We start from the raw sequence: 20,653 nt of genomic DNA, 5'->3' as shown, positions 1-20,653 counted from the left end.
GTCCTGTTCATCATGCATCTATTCCATCACACAGTTTAGTGAATCTTAGTCTCCTGCTCACTGACAGTCTAGATTTTAGCATGTGGTTGCTCATTGCCCCGAAGAGATGTCAAAACCTGTGAAACTTCCTCTTTTCTGCTCAAAGTAGCAATTTTCTTTCTTGCCCTGAGCTGCTCATCTAGTTTTTGGAATGATCTTATGGAAGCAATCATTTTACTCAACACATGGAAGCCTTCATTTTTTTGCCATCCTCAAGGGATGGTAAAAAAGAAGAATCAAGAACATGCATGGAAATGAACTAGATCTTTGTTAAACTGGTTTAAACTCATCTGCATTGGGGAATTTGCATTTGTTTAACTAAAGTAATTAAAAATTTATTTCAGTTATGTTGAAGCCACTTTGTCATTGCTAATCAGGTCCTTGAAGCACTTTAGAGCTATATGAATTAAGACAAAGGCATTCTGGCTAAGTGGGTGGCCTGACAGCATAGAGCTGAAATTGCAAATCCTCAGGGAGTAACAGAAAAGGCAAGAACAGAAGGGGCACAGGGATCAGTGTCTTGGGTGGCAGGGCAGTGCGTCAGACCTTGGGGACAGGCCTGCAGCCCCTGCAGAATGTACTTTATGTTACAATTGCTACTTTTAAAAGGGTATGTAAGGCAGTGCTCTGTCCCCTCAAACAAATGTATAAATTTCTTGTACAGGAATGTGTAATGCTGCAGCCTGGAGAAGTTGTGGGCTCTCTCTGAGGTAGAGAGGCCTTACAGAGACAACTGGATAGCCAGGGAGCAAGGTGGTAACCTACTGCCAGACTGAGACAGGGTAATCCTGGTATTTGTACAAACAAGAAGCTGGAGAGAAGCACACAGAAATAGATCTGTGGGTCCTGGTGGGCAGCAAGCTGGATATGAGCCAGCAGTGCCCTGGCAGCCAGGAGGGCCAGCCCTGTCCTGGGGGGCATCAGGCACAGCATGGCCAGCCAGGAAAGGGAGGGGATTGTCCTGTTCTGCTCTGCTCTGCTCTGGGGCAGCCTCACCTCCAGTGCTGGGGGCACTTTATAAGGAAGATATAAAGCTATTAGCATCCAAAGGAGGGCTACAAAGATGGTGAAGAGCCTTGAGAGGAAGCCATATGAGGAATGGCTGAGGTCACCTGGACTGTTCAGCCTGGAGAATGGAACAGGGAAGACTGAGGGGAGACTTCATTGCAGTCTACAACTTCCTTAAGATGGGCAGCAGAAGGGCTGGTGCTGATCTCTCTGGTGACCTGTGATGGGACACAAGGAAATGGAATGAAGCTGTATCAGGGGAAGCTCAGAGTGAGTGTCAGGAAAAGGTTCTTCACCAGAGGGTGGTTGGGCACTGGAAAAGGCTTCCCAAGGATGTGGTCATAGCACCAAGCCTGAGAGAGTTCAAGGAGCATAAGGGTGGGAATCTTAGTCATAGAACTTGATTCTAGATACATATAGTTATGTGGAACTATAAAACTATATATATAGTTTCAGACACATAGAGAGCAGGGATTTGGAGTAGATGATCCTTATGGGTCTCTTCCAAATTGAGATTCTATGAAAAGCAGTGTGGGACAAGGCCAGAGATGTGGTTGGGGCAGCTGAGTATCCAGCCTGCCAGACAATTCTTCAGGCATGAACCTGAAGGTCCTATAAGGTCAAGCCAGGGAGTCAAGTTTGTGAATCAGGACTAGCAACATCCTATAAGAAAATAATGTATTTGTCTGCTAAGTGTTAGAAGGAGATTCTGCCTTTTCCTGAGGGAAAAGGTGATGATATCTCTGGCTAATTGGAGGTCTAATAACTATCTCATCCTTGTTTTGATGTTAAATGCTCAAATTCAAAGATCATGCCAATTCACCAATGCAAGACTGAATAAGCTCCTACAAGTTATATATAACTCATCATTAGTGGTCCTTCAGATAGATGCCAGTTGACAAAACCAAATTTTTTCTATATACCTTGTGATTTCTTTGACCCACTTAAAAGTAAGTAGAAAAGGAGCTTTTAACCAAGAAAATAACAAGGCCCTCAGGCATCTTAAGTTGGGCATCTAGTACCACTGCTCATTTTATAGCATTTCACTTGCACTATGCTAGTACTTTCTAATTTTTGCATAATTAAAACTGATCAATTCAGTATAGCAGTGCATTTCCATACATGATAAAAACCATTAAATACACAGTGCACATTAGTGTTTATATGGCTAGTTTTCTTTCCAAAATTTATTATGCATTTAAGGGCATGTTATATTCAAACGGAGAAGGTTTTTCTAATTTCATTCGTCCATTTTCTGCTCCACTACATGAGCAATGAAATTGTTATTCAACAGTTGGGGAGTAGACTGCATCTGTCTCATAGACTTAAGGTCTAAAATTTTCCTGGAATGTATGCAGTCTCATTGAACTGCTGCAAGCAATATACAACTCATTCACAAATGAACTTAGTGTTAAAAATTCTAGTTTACGCAAGTTTTTTTCCCTCTTTTCACTTTATCTCCAAAACCAACCATCATTAATTTTTTAAGAAAAGAAATAATACATTTTTGTTCAGAATATGACTAGGAGCTGTTACTGTAGCTTACAAAATTGTTCTTGAGGGAACACTGTTCTGTTAAATGTAATCTATAAACTTTCTACTTTATATTTAGAATTTTTTTGAAAGTAGGTTGTGACTTTTCATAAGATCTGAAATATTTTGTTAGCTTTTTGAGTATAGTTACAACTCTATTGACTTTTGCAAACACTGGACTACAGATCATCTAGCCAAAGTTGAGAATGTATTTAAAAGACTCAGTGTGATCTGAGATCTGGCAAACAAGAATGTTGCAGAAATTTATTTATTCAACTAGCTGTCTGCTGGATGGACCAGAACTCAGCTGTTAGGGGTCTAAAAATTATCTTTATGCATCTCCTTTCATGTGACTGTTCAAAGGAGTCAAATTTTTTTTTTTTTTTTTTTATGCTTGTATACGTTATTTTTTATTTGGGTCATATGCTGTTAGTCAGGCTTCCTATTAGTCAATCTAAAATCTTAAAACATTTTCTACTTAGATGTCTATGTTCTTAATTCAAGAACATTAATTAACCATTTCAATGCACCAAAACATGAAAGCCAAGAAGAGAGAAATCTGTTACTTATTCCTCAATTTCCCACTCCCACTAACACAAACAGAAGCTACACCATTTTTAGGTTACACTGTAGTTCGTGTTTTGCACTTTTTTTTTCTTATTTTTTTTTTTTAAATGAGGTTTTCCTTTGGCTCCATTTCTTCTAGTTCACCCAAAGTTTGCACCAGTTAATATAAGCTAGTGGAGCAGAAGCCAAGTTTAAAGAAATGAAGATGAATGACTATGGAAAATAATGTGAGGGGACTGCAAGGTTTATTTTCCCCTGTTTAATTGTTTTCAAACAGGCAGCATTTATTATTCATAAAGTAGAAATGGTGAAAGCAGAGTAAGTTTTTAAAAGAAAAGAAGATCTTGCATCTTTCTTTGAACTGGCTAACTACTCTCAGGATGTAAAATAGTTTTAAATGTTTCTCATCTGTGTCTTGAGAGAGAGAAACTCTTCTAAAATTATACAGTTTGTTGTGCATAAAGATGGGCACTGGAAGTTTTTCTATTTGACCCTATTCTGTACATTAGGATTAATCTTGGGAAAAAATTTAAAGGATGTTGGACAACTTCAAATGTTAATATATTATTAACACTCAGAGGATAATTGTGATTAACCAGAGGAACAAAAATGCAATAGAAAGTGACCATTTATTAGAATCTTCAAATGAAAGTAGGGTGCCAAGTTGTGTTTTAATCAATCACAAGTTATTAGAGTCCATATCCAGTTACATGAATGAAATCTCATGACCTGAAATCTCATGTACATTATCAACATAGTTGTTTCATGGCAGCTACCTATGTTTTCTTCTTTAGCTCCTGACAGGGAAAAAATAACTTTATCTTTCTTTTACTGGAAGTTAGAGTGACTTTGTCTTATAGTTGGTGCTGACTAGTAGCAATTATAAGGATAACTGCCATCAACCAGATAACAGACTTTTTTACGTATCCCAGTTTTGTAGGATGGTAAGAGGAAGCTTCATGTGATGAGGGCATTGTTAGCATGCACATACTAACCCTGCACATGTATGAAGTCAGGCTCAAGGTTATTTCCCTTCCTTATTGACCCTAAGGTATATTGAACAAAGAAAGAATGAACTCTGGTGAATAAGCTATGAAGTCACCCATTTGAGCCAAAATGATGCCATATGTATTAATGTTGAAATTTAACCACTAACAACTTGCTTGCATTACAGAAGTTCAGTCCAGGGTGTGTCAGTTTTCTTTGAGATGCCTATTCTTAAATCTAATTTAGATCTTGCCTTCAGATTCAGGGCAGGTATTCATGCTGTATTTTTCATTGTAGATACCACATGAAAATCCTGAAATTATGTAGAATTTTCTTTTTAAAGCATAGGAACTGAAAAAGAGCACAAATTAGCCCAATCATTCTCCATATTTTTTCATCCAGCAGTGACTTTATTGCAGTCACAGTTAATCTGTTGTCTAATTATCAATAGATTAAAGAGGTCTGTATAGAATGTTGTGTAATGTACATTCCTCTCTCAATTAAGGACAAGATGTAATGATAATGGATATGGGATAATGATAATGAAATGGGAGGTATTTCAACTATTTGTTTTATGTATAATTCCTCATACTTTATGAAACAGAAGTATAATAAAGAAAGTTCAAACAAATATTTGTTATTTCAGTGATTGCATTGACTGGAGTGACCCATATGTGAGTGTTGCCCTTTGTGGAAAGAGTTGTGTGAGTGTTCCAGCGGTGCAGAGTCCCTGACCCCTGAGAATGAATTGGCTTGTCTTTGGGGGGATGAGGGGCATTTGCTTCTCACTACATTCAAAGAGTTAATACTGCCTACTCCTAGCACAGACATGCTTGTGAACACCTAATGGAAGAACAGCTTTCATTTTTTTGCTCCTCCAAGCTGATAAACAGGCAGGAATTTGAGGGATTCCCATTATGTTTTATATGGCAGATTTGTACCACGAACATCTTTGCCTGCTGAGCACTCCTTGCCTGTCACTGGTTGGTTGGCTGCTGGCGACTCATCTTGACAACTTGAAGCGATCACAAAGCAGAGAAATATCTAGTGTTTCAGATGTGACAACTATTTTTAATAACAATTTGATTATGTTCCAATTAATCATTTGTAACACTTAGTTCCATACTGTCTGCACAGCAAACCTGAATAGCAAAGATGAGTACACTGGTAGCTTTTTACCAAACACCACAAATCAGAAATGTCAGTCACTTAGTGCTTTGAATTTACAGGGAGTTACATAAGTAGTAAGTCTCAGGACTGCAATTCAGTGAAAAAGAAACTTAACTTAATCTTACTGTTTCTGAATTCTGTAAATCCTTTAAAAAAATCTCATAGATGCTTTTTTATACTCTTGCACAGCTTCTTTCAAAGTAGTAAGGTTATACTTCTAACATTATGGCTCTGACAGCCTTATCATTATCCTACTTTCTAAACATATTGCCAGCTTGAATTTTAAGGAACCGTGTTAGTAACCGTTTCTGTAGTGATGCGTCATTTGAAGCACATATGCAAAAGCTATCTTTAGATTTTGAGCCAGAAGTATACAGCTAGTGTCTCAAAACATCATAGAGCTTAAATACATTCCAGTATATGTCTTTTGCTTTTTGACTGCAACAAATACTGATCAGGAATGTATAGTAGAATAACCTTTGGAGAATCAAAATTATAAGGTTAGGCTCTTCTAAATAATTAATTTTGTGGTGCCGTAGTCACCAGTGTTGAAAAGAACTATGATTTCTTAATTTTTACTCTTTTTGGCTCTTCATAACCCAAATAATTTGTATTGTTGTTCTTGCTTTCTTACAATAAGATGTGAAAGAGCTTCTCTCAACCCCAAATGCATGAAAGTCTGTGTTTCAAACTTGTGGCTATACACCTTTAATGAAAATGTAAAGACTTAAAATTAGAATGGCAAAGGCAACAATGCCAAATTTGAATTAGCTGAATTAACCTTTTTGTGTTTCTAACTGATATTCTCTGTCAACAGAGACAGTTAGCACATTTAAGAATTTGTCAGGATTGTCTGAAATATACAGAATAATATTCTGTATATATAATATTCCTACATATTTAAAATATTCAGGAGTAGATCCAGTAGAATTTCTGAAAAGTTTTGTTAATCCCAGGTCATATATTGCATATTTTTCCTCCCAAATTTTCATGCTGCTAATACTGCTAATACTTCCAGTCACTGAAAAGTAAAGAATTACTCTTCCATACTAATTTCTCATACAAGCTTGTGTCGTTAGTCCTTCTGGCTTGCATTTTACTTTGCTATCTTCTGATCATTTTCTGTGAGAGGACTTTCTCTTTTTTTTTTATTCTGTAAAACTTTCAGAAATAAGAACTTTTCATTTAAAAAAACCTATGGATCAACAGGTTAAAAGAAATTTAAGACCGGCACAAAAATTTCAAATTTTAGTAAAACTGGAATTCACCTTGTTCTTCATGGATACAGTTTTAAAAGGTGAAAATAAAAAAATTATAAATAATTTGTTTGAACTTTAGTCCCGTGGATAGAGGGTGAAGAGGAGTTAGTCCTCAGAATGTGGAAAAAAGTGTCTGCAAAATTTAGTCTAATCTTAGTCTAATCTTTCCCCCTCCCTTGTCTCTTCTGCCAGCTTCTCCCTTATCTAGCAATATTCTGAGCAGCATATCACTTCCTCAGAGAAAACTGTGCCAGGGACTTTCTGTGGGAAACTGTCACACAGGTTTGGGTTTGACAGGATGGATGGGGCTAGGATAGGGTTTGCTGCTGCCTGAGACTGAAGAATTTGTTTTGGGTGGAATAACCAGAGCGGACTGAAGCGTGGGAAGAGCTGGGAAGCAAGTGAGCAGACCAAGCCCTGAGCTGTGTGCACAGTTGGTGCAGAGAGAGAGCAGATTGCCCTTCAGGGCAAAGGGGAGCACTGTAAAGAGCTTGTATGAAGGGGAAAAAGCACCTGTAGATATAAATATTTTACTAATTTATGCTGTTCACTGTTGATGATACTTCTTATTTATTTAATTTTCCTTTCTTAATATTTTAAATAAATTTATTTGCCATCATACAAGAGAAGAAATGTCTTACAGCTCAGAATCCTAAAAATCTCATGGCCAAAACCAACATGGTGCACTGTTTTATTCTTGACAAACTCCTCAAAGCTCTTTATGCCTGCTCAAGTGATCAAAGTCTCTTAAAACAATACCCTTAGTTATTGTGCAGGGTCCTTTCTTCTTTCTGTGGCAGCACATAAGTAGAGGATAATGTAATTAGAGGATAATGCAATTAGTAGAAAATGGAGCAAAATGCTTGATGACCTGCTGACACAGAAGATCACATTTTGCTAGAGAATATAATGCGGAAAAATACTACCTATTCAACTTGCCATTGCTTCTATTTCCTAAATCCTCAAAAGCAGGCCATCAATTCTATTACTACAAGGATTTCTGTTAAAGCAGCCAATCTATGGTTAATTCAGCTTGATGTCATCTGCAGGATGGACACCTGCGGTTAATTCTGTATCTAAGATAAAAGCAGAAGCTGTGAAGTAGAAAATCTGACTTTAGGTTGTTGTTTTTTGTGGGGTTTTTTTGAGAGGTTTTACCTGTGTCCAGTAATCTTATTAATGTTCTTTTTTTAAGCATGTCTTGTAACTTCTGCGAATGATATTTTGTAACTGTGGTTGTGTTTTGTTAATGTTGTTTCTCACTTTTTTTCTGTGTTTTATTACAAAAATATACTAAATTTTCAGCTATAGAAATCAGTTATCCTTAGCAGCACTCTCTATTTCTGAAATGTTACTTTATGATATAACTGTACATAAGTTCCAGTGAAGTTAACGTTGCACATTCTGAAAAGAATTTATGTATAAATGTGCTTAGTGACAACATGGAGATATTTAGTATTCTATCTCACGGACAGGTTTTTTTTAATGACCATGAGACAGAGATACAAATTTTTTTCTTAGTTAAACTTCTGTCTTGACATTTTACTAGTTGGGACATAATTGATTTTCATTTTGTTTGTCATAAACATGGAAGAAAGGTATTTGTATTTCATGCAGCACTACTTTAAAAATGTAAGAAAGAGGGATAATTCTGAAATCAGGACTTCTATTGACCTCAGTAGGGAACTTTAAGTTGGTGGTTTGTTTGATTTTCTATGAATTGACATTGACATGTCTCTACTCTTAAACTGTTTTTTACTAAGAAGGTATATTACAACTATATAAAAAGTATACATTATTTGTGGTCTTTCCTTTACCTCACTGTTAATACTTACTTTCCAGTGTTATTTGAAAAGCAAAATCTGCTACAGATACTTATAAGGTAGATGAAACAATATTTTTAAGCTGTTTATCTTTAATCATTTAATGGTTAAGATGGCTAGACTGAGCTGATGTCTGTCTTCTTTTGTAGCCATTGAGAGAGATACTGCTCCGAAGACTGATTCATCCCACTTTAATTGTTACATTCTGTGCACTGACTATAACAGACTTAACTCATCTGAAAGGCTTAGTTTCTTGACTGTAGCTGAGATTACATTTGAGAAAATATATCCAGCTACTTAGAATTATCAAGAAAGAGATTTTCACAACAGGTGCTTGAAGCAGCATTAGTGAAATTTAAAAAGCAATGTTCTGATGGCGTTTAGGTGGTTTCAAAATAGATAAAAACTATGACTTCTTTAGAGTCATAATTTCTTTTAATTAAATATACTGTTAATCTTATTGGACATGCTAAAATTAGTCTCCAGGAGAGACAGTATGAGAACCAGACTTCATAATGTTTATTATCTCAAAAGAAATAATGTTTTGGTTCCTAGGTTGTTGTCGCCCTGAAAACTCAGCTTCTGAGCTTGCTAACATAGTTTTCTAAAGACTTTCCCAGGACAGTAACTGTAAACATAGATATGTGTACATTCTTTCTGTTACACGTCTTGTGATGGGCATCTCTCATGGCCAGTGCAGTGAGAAAGTGTTATCCTGACCATCCAATCCCTGGCCATGGTCAGAAGCCTATAAATCCTGGGAGGAAAAATAAACTCTCTCTTCTTTTCACCACACCTTGACCTATGTCTGTGTGATCTATTCATCTTCAGTGGCAACATCTTCGCTGATGTTTTTAATATCTAAAAATACATCCAGTACTTTTTTTAATAGTTGTGGTGGTGTTCAGAAAACTAGAGAAGTTTTCTGGCGCTCCATCAGAAAGGAATAATGATTGAAAATTGCTGCACAATGTGTAGTGTGTAGAAACAATTGCCGTTTTAGGGTGAGCAACTGATTACTTAATTTTGCATGCTTAGAAGAGTTGCCACTGAACACAGGTCTAATCGCAGAATGGAAGAAGGTGTAGAAGTGCATATTACAGCATATACAGTAATTTTTTTGATGATTTTAATAGGCAATGTGTAGATTAGGTTATTTCTATCTGATATCCCATATGGCAAGGAAGAATTATCTTCAAGCATTTGATTACATTTTGCAGTTTTCTGTGCCTTTCCCTCTGTTGTCTTTTGCAATGGAAGTAAGTAATATTTTATTAGTAAGTAATATTTACAGATTAGAATGTTTGGGCAGCTGTGGTAAAGATGAAATGTGGCTCCTACACTGCAGCATGGTGGTTAATGAAACAGTGCATATATTACTGTTTTGGACTTAAGCATAGAAACCCAGGTATTCTCATTCCTAGATCAGGCTAACTTCCTATTTGGTAGATAAATATTTCTTTGTATGCTTCCAAAGTCAAAGGTTAAGTTAGAGTTTCGCAACCCTTTTGAAAAAGGTGAAGATAAGGTGAAATGGCCGGTTAAAACAGCAAGTAATTAATTGAGTCTCTCTGTTAACAGGAAGAAGGTCAAGTGCACATAACTGTTGTGATTACACAGCCTGCATTACAAGCAGCTGAGTCATTTAACCTGAAAGTGGTTAGATTGGAAGGCTGAGAAACAATTAAATGTGATTTTACTTCAAATTAGTATCTATACTTCCAAGTTACTGTAGTATTTTAAAAGATTTTTCAGAGTCCCTTGTCATGTTGTTTTGCAGTACTAAATAGTTTTATTGCTGTGAAACATTTTGTTTAGAGTTATCAGTTGTCCTCCTTTTTTTTTTTGTTTTCCTTGCCTTACTGTAACTTACTAGATGTAATTAAAAAATGGTAATTTCTAATGGATATTTTTTTTTTATTTTTTTATTTAGTCATATATAATTCTGAAAGTTTTTCAGATACACAGTTTTAATTGCCTGATCCAAAGTCTAGAAAAGATTTCTTAATTTTGTCATACAGGAATCGTACATCTAGTTAATGCTGGGGACATTCCATAGTGTGATAGATTGGCATTTAAGAAAACAAAGAGAAACACCTAAGAAAGCTAAAACCGCTGGAGGCTGATGGGAGTTTTTCTCCTAGCCAACAGCTGGCCATTTCTAAGAATTGACAGCAGTTTTAACCATTGAAAAGTGAGATCAACCTGTGAACACCACCTTAAGACCTAAGCCTGGGAATTTCTTTGTCTCTTTGTTTCCTGGCTGTGAAAGGTAACAGAGCTCCAGCTGGCCTCCCGTTCCCTGCCCAGGCCATGTGGCCCAGGCAGGGGCTGGGCTGGGCCCAGCGGCTCCCGGCCGGGAGATGGGGCCTGCGGGGCTTGCCCCGGGCTCTGACCGGGCCAGGCCGGTCCCTGGCTTGGCTGCAGTTTTTGCTGTGACAGATTTTACCAGAGACTGCCGAGTAAAGAAAGAAAAAGCTCTTGACCTGCGGCAGGATGAGACAGTGACCACACTCTCCAGAGCAGCCATGAAGAATCTTCTATCGCAGACAACTCCAGCTGCTGCTCCAGCAGAGGTCACAGAACCATCTACAAAGCTTGGGCAAGATTTTAACCTTTTCATTACCCAGATGAGACTTGCAGATTAATCCTTTTATCCAGAGAAAGAAAAAGAGAGTAATCAACATGTAAAGATACTTTATAAACTACCAGAGACAGTAAAGAAAAGAATTAAGCTTCAGAAGAGGTGGAGAATAAGGAGATGCTTTATAAGCTGAAATATTTTTCTGTTAAAGCTATGGAGATGGACAATAGTGTCCTGAAAAAACTCCTTTAATTCATGACAGAGTATATGGGGAGGAATGGAGTGCTCAAAGTGTGGATTTTGAGCAGAAGGTGGAGTAATTATGGTACAGTGAGGTGCTGGAACAGAAGGAGAGAAGTAATAGTTGAAGATTTGGGGCCGCTTGAGGCAAAGAGAAAACTTCTGTTTTCCAGGGAAGCTCACAGAGACAGATGAAGAGAACTTTTGCCTTTGAATAACTCATCCTTAAAAATGACATCCCTAGACTCATGGCCCATACACACCTCAGAGTGATATGAAATGGGAGGAGTGAACTGATGACAGATTTCCCGGCAGCTGGCATCAGAAAAATAGAAAGCTATAACAGAAATAGTTTTTCTTGTGAAAAACTCCCTAGATTAGCAGAAGAAGACTTCTGTTTCTCTACAAAGGCTGATGAAAAGACTCTAGCAGGAATTGGGACTGTTTTAAACACCAAAGTTCCAAAGTTTTTTGTCTCTATATTCTCATGTGAACAAGGGAATGGTTGGGTAGTGGGGGATAAAGGAGTTTTCTGGAGGTTTATTCTGGTGTTCTTATTCTTGTAGTTTTGTTAATAAACTTTCTTTATTCCTTTTAAGTTTTAAGCCTGTTTTGCTCTTGTTCTAATCCATATCTCACAGCAGGAAATAAGCAAGTTTTCTAGTAATTTTTTTAGTTACTGCTTTAAAACCACGACACATAGTTATCTGAAGATTAAATTATTTGCAGTATCCCTCCAAGACCTATGAAAAACACTGAAAACTGATGCTGCTGCTGTCTTATCATACAGTGAGGTTGAAATTCTACAGCATGCTGTGGATATACCAGGGAAAACTCAGTTGTTTTGAAATTATGCAGACCTTTATTAATTTCCCTCCAACTCCATCTTTAGTGTAGGAGATCTCTGCTAAATAATGTCTGGCACCAGGAGATAACATTGTGGATGTTTATTTACATGGAAGCTACCGTTTCACTTTAGAGTTACTTCCTGATCTGCTTGAAAGCTCAGGACAAAATCAGAATGTAGAGAGAAGGAAAGGAATGGAAGCCCATTAGAACGGGAAAGGAGCAACAAGCATGCAAGAATCATAAAATCATTAAGATTGGAAAAGACCTCCAAGATCATTGAGTCCAGCACTTGACTGAACACCACTTTACTGACTAGGCCATAGCACCAGTTGCCATATTCACTTGTTTCTTGAACACTTCAAAGTGCAGAGCTTGAGAGAATTGTTTACTTGCTCTAGCTATGGCTGTAGAACAAAGTGCATGACTTCTTTTCTGATGCTTTATGCAGGTATTCTATTCAGATTGTTATTTTTGTTTAGAGGTTGCTCAGAATTCACCAATACATTTCAAATAAGAATTGCTGTAGGTTATACACAAATAGTTTGAAATGTAAGAAAAATAAAACACTACCTTTCCACCAGTGCCTGCTTGGAATCTATAATTATTATAAAACACTGCTTTCAGTAAAAACAAAATTTTTTTTGGCAGTGAATGATTTTGCTTTTTAACAGAGGTTTGATTAAGAAGTGTTAAAAGTAGAATGGAGTTAGGAATTGCAGGATGTTCCTAGAAGCAGTTTTCCTCATATTTTTAATTATATCTTTGTACATGTTTTGCACTGGAGATGCTGAGCAAATCAAGCATTGCTAGAACTTATGCCTAACCAGTTGGTGCAACTGCTGTCTTTAAGTACTTATTTTGTAAATTATGATTGAAAAATGATGAATATTCAAAATGTTTCACTAAACTAGTATTTATTAAGACTGTGTCTGCTTCCTCAAATGAGGCCAAAGGAAATCCAGGAAAATTTGAGGAGCTCGTATTGATGCTCTCATTATCTGCTAACATTCTCAAAATTGCATATAATTGCTACATAATATTTCTTGCTGCTAATCTAATCTATTTCACTTCCTCTAAAGGTAAACCAGTTTTAGGCCAGAAAGCAAAGTACCTGAGCAAAATGATAACTTTTTTTTTTCTTATTCTATTAGTAGAAGCTAAAATACACTTAAAGGTGTTAATTCAGGAATAGATTTTGTCAAGCAAACCTGGTATGTTTTATCAGTAAAATTACAAAACAGCTAGATAAATATAAATATCAAATTTATATCAAAATATAAATGTTGATACCGGTTATAATATAGATATTTTATTTCTTTAAGCATTCTTTTTACTGCCACATTATGCTTTGATCAAGAAAATTGCCTTTTGTGGAGTTAATGGAGGGACATTGATCAGATTACAAACAGACTGTTCAGCTGTGAAGGTATGGATGTGGTTGGAGGCACATTTGTGAACAGTAATATTTCCAGCAGATTGCTGTGTCATCCAAAGGGAGGTGCTGGTTTTTGTCAATTGTCTTTGTAATCATTGGCCAAGTGTGGAAGGAGTGCAGGGAAAAACAGGGTAACGTGATGTGAAACACATGGTCAGTGTTCACAAACATGCTCTATGGAATGTGAAGTGCAAGTAGTGGTCTAAACTTTATTTTTAATTGTTTTAGCAAGCAATTTACTCAGAGAAGGGTTAATTGTCAATTTTGGTGTCTTTTCAACACCAACTCCTAGGATGAAAAGGATGAGCTTTTTGCCTGACTATACAAAAATAAATGGAATGTTAAACAGGAAAGAAATTTTTTGATTGAGCCAGCAAATAAGGCCACGTTTCTCTACTTAATTGATTACTAAGCACAGTAATAATCCAAGCTGAATAACACTAGATTCCCATGTGTGCTAAGAAGAAAAAGAAAATGTTGGAGGAGTTTGTAAAAAGGGATATCAGAATTGGAAAAGTGTGTGCTAAGAAGTTTAGGCAATTCTAGGTGATGAATCCAAGAGAAATTTAAGAACTGATGTGCCCAAATCTTTCTTCGTGAAGAAGAAATAAGATGTTGAGGGGTTTTCTGCCTTGGAGGAGAAGGCATGAAATTGAAATTGAACTAGGATAAATTCAATTTTGAATGCAGATGCAATTTCCTTATAGCAAGGATAATTAAACTGTGGAGTAATTTCTCTGGGTGTTAGTCTCCTTGCAACTCAGAATGTTGAGACATGATATCATAACATTCTTTAAAAATGCTTAATAATAGAATTAGGTACTGCAAGAAAAACACAGAAAGAAATAATCTGTGGGCTACAGCAGATAAATAAAGTGATCACTGTGGTCTCTTCTAGCATCAGAGCTTGCATCCGTGACAAAAGATTTTGTATTTTAAGACATTAACATTCTGATTCTTCATGCACTTGAATAAGACTAATGGCTATAGAAGTGAAAAAGATAAATTCTTTTCTAAGAAATAAGACATAAATTGTCTTAACGCACCTCTAGTGACTATCTAATCATACCAACCACTCAAGGCAGGTTAGACTGAATTTGGGTCAGACTGCCCAGAGCTGTGTCCCATTGAGCTCTGAGTATGTCTGTGGTTCTCAGCCTCTCAGGGCAACCTGCAACACTGGAATTTCCCTTGCTGCAACTCACTGTTTGCTAATCTCTGCTGTGTATATTTCCAAAAATTCTGAATTCCTAGTCAGCAATTAGGTAGATGACCATAGTAATTGAACCCTTTGCCGGATTTCCTTAGCCATTGCTGTTACAGTGCTCTTCTGTTACTATTATTTTGCTGTCACTTTTTCCATTCAGTTTTGAATACCTTTCTTGTACTGGTGGGTCCAAACTAAACACAGATATTAAACCTGGTACTGGATTGGATGCAGTAATTCTGTACAAGAGAAATTGATAACAAGAATGACAACAAAAGCAAGAGTAAAATGTGTGAACACTTTTTTTCCTTCACTGTTGTATTGCATGTTCTTTGCCACAACATAGAAATTGTGTCATAACCTATGATGTAATTAGATATTACATTTATTATGCAATCCTCTATCTGCATAAAGAAACATGGAATTTAGATGAAAGTTATGAACTGAGAAAAAAATTAAACAAGCACATTAAAAATATTTTGGTTTATAATAATTATTTAGTATAATAAAATGGTTCAAAGGGAAACATTTAGGAGTAATATTGACTGAAATACTCAGTTGCTAAATATGTAAAGAGAAAGCTTTCAGGGAATTGTCATAATTTCTTTCTGAAAATCTCTTGCTGCAAAGTGGTTTTTTCTGCTGGCTATACCATTTTTCCTGTTTTTCCTGGCAAACATGCTTTGGAGTAGCGTGATCCCACCCTGTTCTCTGCGGGGTTGAACATAGAGGACAGAAATGGCCTGTATGTTTTTGTGATTTCAATAATCAGTGAAATCCCAGTGTTATGCTATACACCATTCAGGAAGGCATCGATATCCATCACTTCAGAACCAGTCTCTCTTACCTCCTGGTTCTACACTGGCTCTTGAAAGTAAACCATTCTGCTCAGCTCTTGAAAATCCTTGGTCTAAAAGTGCCCGTATTATTGGCCAGTTTGGGCCTGCTAATCTGTCTTTTATCAGCCCTTTGCTATTTTTATGAATTACAATCAGAATGTTAGCATGAAGTTTATTTTAAAAATATTCTGGCTTTCAGTATTAAAAATATTACTCTTTCATAATAGTATCTGAAAGGAATTCCTTGAAGTTTTTCAGATAAATTATGTGTTTGGTTTAAATATATCACTGCTAGCAAAGAAAGTAAATACTCTTTGAACAACTACTCATACCTTAGACTTAGAGAGATGTTTTTTCAAGGTCAGTAGAAATTTTTGCACAATGAAAGACAATTAAGGGAGAGATCGGTAATTGCATTGCAATATATATTCTGTTCAAGTGGAAATGCCTGCTGGGAAGTTGCTGAGAACCTTACTTTGAAAGTTAGGTGTTAAACCAGAACAGAATTTTGAAAAATCAAACATAAAATTTGTTTTCATTCAATCATTATGTATTATCATTTCCATTGCTTATATTTTACATGAAAATATTACAACCTGAGCTTAAATGGATTAAAAATTAAATAAATTAGCAGTAAAGTAAATTCAAAAAATATTTTAAATTTATCACAGCTTGTAATAAAGGTGTGTTGTCTTTTCATAGACATAGGCTTTGGTTGAGAATAAGACATGGTCAATGCTTATATGAGTGCTTAATGAAGTAAGTGTTGCTTGCAAGGACCAGCATCAAAAAGTGCTGTGGATATTCCATATCTTTAAATGATACGAGCATCTGAAACTTAATTAATTCCTCCCAAGACTGACATATAAAATATGATAAAACTGTGTGTTCCTACCTTAAGAAGGAACATGAAATGCAAGGCTGAACTGGAATATACAGCATTTCAGGTAAAATTAATGCTAAATAAAATATTACTGTAAATTACATAATTGTATGAAAATTTGAGTTATGACTAGGGAATGAAAATATGGTTTTTATTCATATTTAGTGTTCCTCATTGCTTGTTGGAAATAAGCTTTCCAGGCTTGGTAAACTGTAAAGGGAAGCTATTTTTTATTTTGAAATTCAAAATTAGTCTTCTTGAATTTGATTTCATTACTTTGAAAGAGAAATTTATTTCAAATGTATTGACATGCACACACAAGAAAAAAATTCTAAAACCCCAAGCTAATTTTAAAATATTTGGAATTTTTTTGGTATAATATTAAAAGAAAACCAAAAACCCTTAGCTCTCAACCCATTTTTCTTTTTAACTAGTGGAACTGGAAGTGAACCTCAAATGCCTTTAGTCATGCAGCCGTGTGGGCAAGATTTTTGTCCAGACTTAGCTCAGCTTTGCTTTTTAAAGAAGTGTAATCTTAGCATGTTACCATTTGACCATAGATGAGCTCAAAGATGGTTTTAGCCATCAAAACTGTAATATACACTTCTGTCAGTGGTGTGTCTAGCAGACTTTACTTGAAGCCTTAACAGTGAGAACCCAAGCATCAACAGAAAATAAAAACAGTTTGTTCCTTCCCTGACTTTTCTATGTACAAGCAGCAAATAAAAAGAATTTTTTAATAACATGAAGATATTCTTCTAAGTTTGCATAGTTAGGTAATTAAAAGTGAAGAGTAGAAGAAAAGAGTTAATGTATAAAGAAAATTTGTGGTGCATATAATGTAAATATCTACATTAACCTGTCAAAACTACAGTAGAATAACACTTTTAATAGTCTATCTAATAATATGTGTCCAGGAAGTTGGAATATTCAGGGTGAACATGCAAGTTCGTCTTTGTTTTCTCATACTATTATGTAATGTGTCATCAGAATCTACTCAATGAAAGATGCTATGGGAAAATAAGTGAAAACAATGCATCCAGAAGCTGCAACTTTCAGAAAATTTTGCAACTTTTATTTTTAAACCTCCACAATTCCCTAGGCAAGCCTTACCTAAATTAGGGATAGATATTAATATAACATAGGAAGATTTTTTTTTTCTCCCAAATTGATTGAATGACAGAAAAGTTTAACACATTTTCCCCAGAATTTATGGGGAATTCAAGTTTTAATACATTAATCTATTTGCAAAGGTACCCTCCTCATTGGTAGTGGGATGCTTTACTTTTAATGTTGTGGAGTGTATTTTTCATAATAAAAGGCATGTTGGTTGTTGTGCTGTTTGTAAGCAGGTCATCACTTTTCAGTGGTGGTTTGCAATGACAGGGATTGCAGGAGCTTCACCATGGAGCAAAGTGATTGATGCTCACTCAAGGAGAAGATGCAATCTTCTAATGGCTTTCATAGTGTCTATTTCTTTCATTTTCCTAAAACAATGAGAATGTTACTGATTGTGTAACCTTATCCTCTGTCTCAGGTCTCCTAGAAATCCTGAACAGAAGATCATTAAACGAGTGATTGCTCTTGAAGGAGACATTATCAAGTAAGTATTTTAAGCCTTAGTCTCAGAGTCTTTATTGGAATAGTGCAGCTTTTTAGTATATTTTAAATCAGTATCCTAGACAACGAGTACTTTCTAGCATTTTCTGTCTATTACTAACAAGGATGTCAGCGTTGTACCTGTCTCTTTTTTAATTAGAGGAGAAATGCTACACGAAACTATTCACTCTCTCGTGAAATGTACATGGGTACAAATAATGATTGTTTCTGAGAATATCTCTGCCACAAATCAGGGCAGGTAATTGTACAGCAGCTTCCAATGAGATTATAGGGCTGTGATTTTTAATTTAGAAACTTCAGCTTCTGTTTTGCACTGGGATGGGCAAGTAAAAGTAGGTGTTTTTTAGGCTTTTGTTTATTTATTTGTTTGTTTCAGGATCTCGTGTTTGGTATTTTATTTTATTTCATTTTATTTTAATTTATCTATTTTATTTTATTTTTGAGACAAAGAACCCTCACAGACTACTGTCTTCACTGCAGTGTGTACATATCTGTAGGGAATATGGTGCAACTGATTTTGAGTAAATTATTCTATCAGGAAAAAAAACATTGTAGCAAGAATAGACTCTAGAGTACTTTAAGACTTGGTTTACTCTGAGAGATAGAGCTTCCTACTGTGGCTGGATGGAAATAAATTACCATTAAATGTAAATAAAAAAGTTTTTGTGGAAACAGTACTATTTTGAAGAAAACTCTTGCTTGAAAAGTTTTCTCTTTCTCAGGTACAGAATCGAATATGCATAGAGGGTAAATCCCCAGTTTCCCCTACAAGATGTGAATGACCCTGGGAGATCTCAGACAATATGGCAGACTGTGACTCTATTCTTTTAGATGATGATTCTTGCTCTGGTGTAGTGACTACTAAAAAAATACTTGACAGGGTTTGTATTTGGTCTCAGTGGGCCCTAGTTAATAGTGTGGGCACTGTGGAATATGTCTATGTATTTTTTTTTCCTCTTGCAGTCAGTACAATTTGTTTTATTGAAAATTTCTGAATTATCTTAGTTTGAGAAATCAAAATAGATTCTTACCTCTCTGTTGAAGCAAAATATCTAAAATAACAGGCACAAAGAAGATAATTTGATGTCCAAAAACTACAGACCTCTACTGCTGAAACTAGCTATCACTTTCAAGAGCTAGAGGAGTAGTGTGAGTACTGTATTTTGTTGACCTGTGCCCTTAGAAGGTACTTATTTCTTGCTGCTATTGATATTATTTCTGTAATTCATTTAAGTGATAAGAATGTTATTCATGTTCCAGTATTCATTTCTGTGGCAATATCAGAAATATAAGGTAACTTCAAGGGTTACTTTACATTGGTCTATATTATTAACATATTTGCTGTAATTGTGGAAACTGAATGTCGATTTTGATAAAAAAAGGACATTTAATAACATAAATTCCAGCTTTAGGAAATTAACTATACTGTACATTCAAACTCCTTAAGACTTGGAACTTTTTATTAACGTCTATGGGTGCTCCTGGCCAAATGGACAAAGGTATGTGGCACAAGTGTGTTCAGAATACTGATGAGCCTGCAGGTTTGTGAATCACTCATGGACACAGAAGACTGTACAATGATCCTCATTTGTGTGTGGAAAACCTGGTTAGATTATTGATAGAAGTACTGATAGAAATCTCAGTAATTCAGAAGTGCAATTTTTTATTTTTTTATTTGAAGATGAGACAGTTGTCCCAAAGCTTTTTGCTGTATGTCTTGGTTTTGGCTGGGATAGGGTTTTAATTTGCTTCCTATATAGCTGGTACAGTGCTGTGTTTTTTTGCTTTAGAATGAGAATGATGTTGATAACAGAGTGATGCTTCAGTTTTTGCTGAGTGGTGCTTACCCTCAGCCAAGGACTTTCCAGTTTCCCATGCTTTGCCAGTGAGAAGATGCACAACAATCCAGGAAGGAGCATGGCCAGGACAGCTGAGCCAGACTGGCCAAAGGGATATTCCATACCATGGAATGTCACACTCAGTGTGCAAACTGCAGGGGGCTGGCTGGGGGGCTCTGATCACTGCTTGGGGATGGGCAGTGAGCAGTTTTATTATGCATCACTTCCCATTCTTAAGTTTTATTCCTCTCTCCTTTCAATAATAACAATAACAACAGCAACAATAACAAAGATAGTAGTAGTGAATATTGTTGTATTATTTTCCATTGTTGTTGATATTAGCATTATATTTTATTTCCTTTCCATTATTAAAATATTCTTTCTCAACCCATGAAGTTTACCTTTTCTTTCCAATGCTCCTCCCTGCCCCTGGCAGGGAGAGTTGGAGTGAGCAAGTGGCTGTGTGGCATTTTGTTTCCAGCTGCAATTAAATTAGACAAACAGTTCTGCCATGGGTTGAGATAAGAAGAGTGACAGGCAATATGATCTGTGATTCTGTAGTTGTGCTGAAAGAATTATCTTTATCTGATCCATTTGGAGGATGATTAGGGATAATGCTACAAAGCTGTGTTTTCTCATGTTATCAATGTTAGTTAGCATTTTACTGTCTGTTACTGTTTGTTAATTACTGAGAGGGATGAAAGATTAAGTAGGCAGAGCCATTAGTGCCATAGGAAAGATCCCTCATATTTTGACCTGAGTTCAGGAGTTG

At 36.0% G+C, this 20,653-nt stretch overlaps 1 protein-coding gene across 1 annotated transcript in view; it reads left to right on the top strand.

Annotated features, from left to right (window-relative positions):
- Positions 1-20,653, top strand: part of LOC131592279 (mitochondrial inner membrane protease subunit 2-like) — a 404,870-nt gene that overhangs the window by 247,666 nt on the left and 136,551 nt on the right. Inside the window, exon 4 of the mRNA XM_058863685.1 lies at positions 17,961-18,026. Coding sequence (XP_058719668.1) covers positions 17,961-18,026 — 66 coding nt within the window. The remainder of the gene's footprint in view (positions 1-17,960; positions 18,027-20,653) is intronic.

Source organism: Poecile atricapillus, chromosome W, assembly GCF_030490865.1.
Source record: "Poecile atricapillus isolate bPoeAtr1 chromosome W, bPoeAtr1.hap1, whole genome shotgun sequence".
Lineage (NCBI taxonomy): Eukaryota > Metazoa > Chordata > Aves > Passeriformes > Paridae > Poecile > Poecile atricapillus.
Note: the sequence above shows the minus strand (reverse complement) of the source record. Positions and strands in the feature narration are given on the sequence as shown.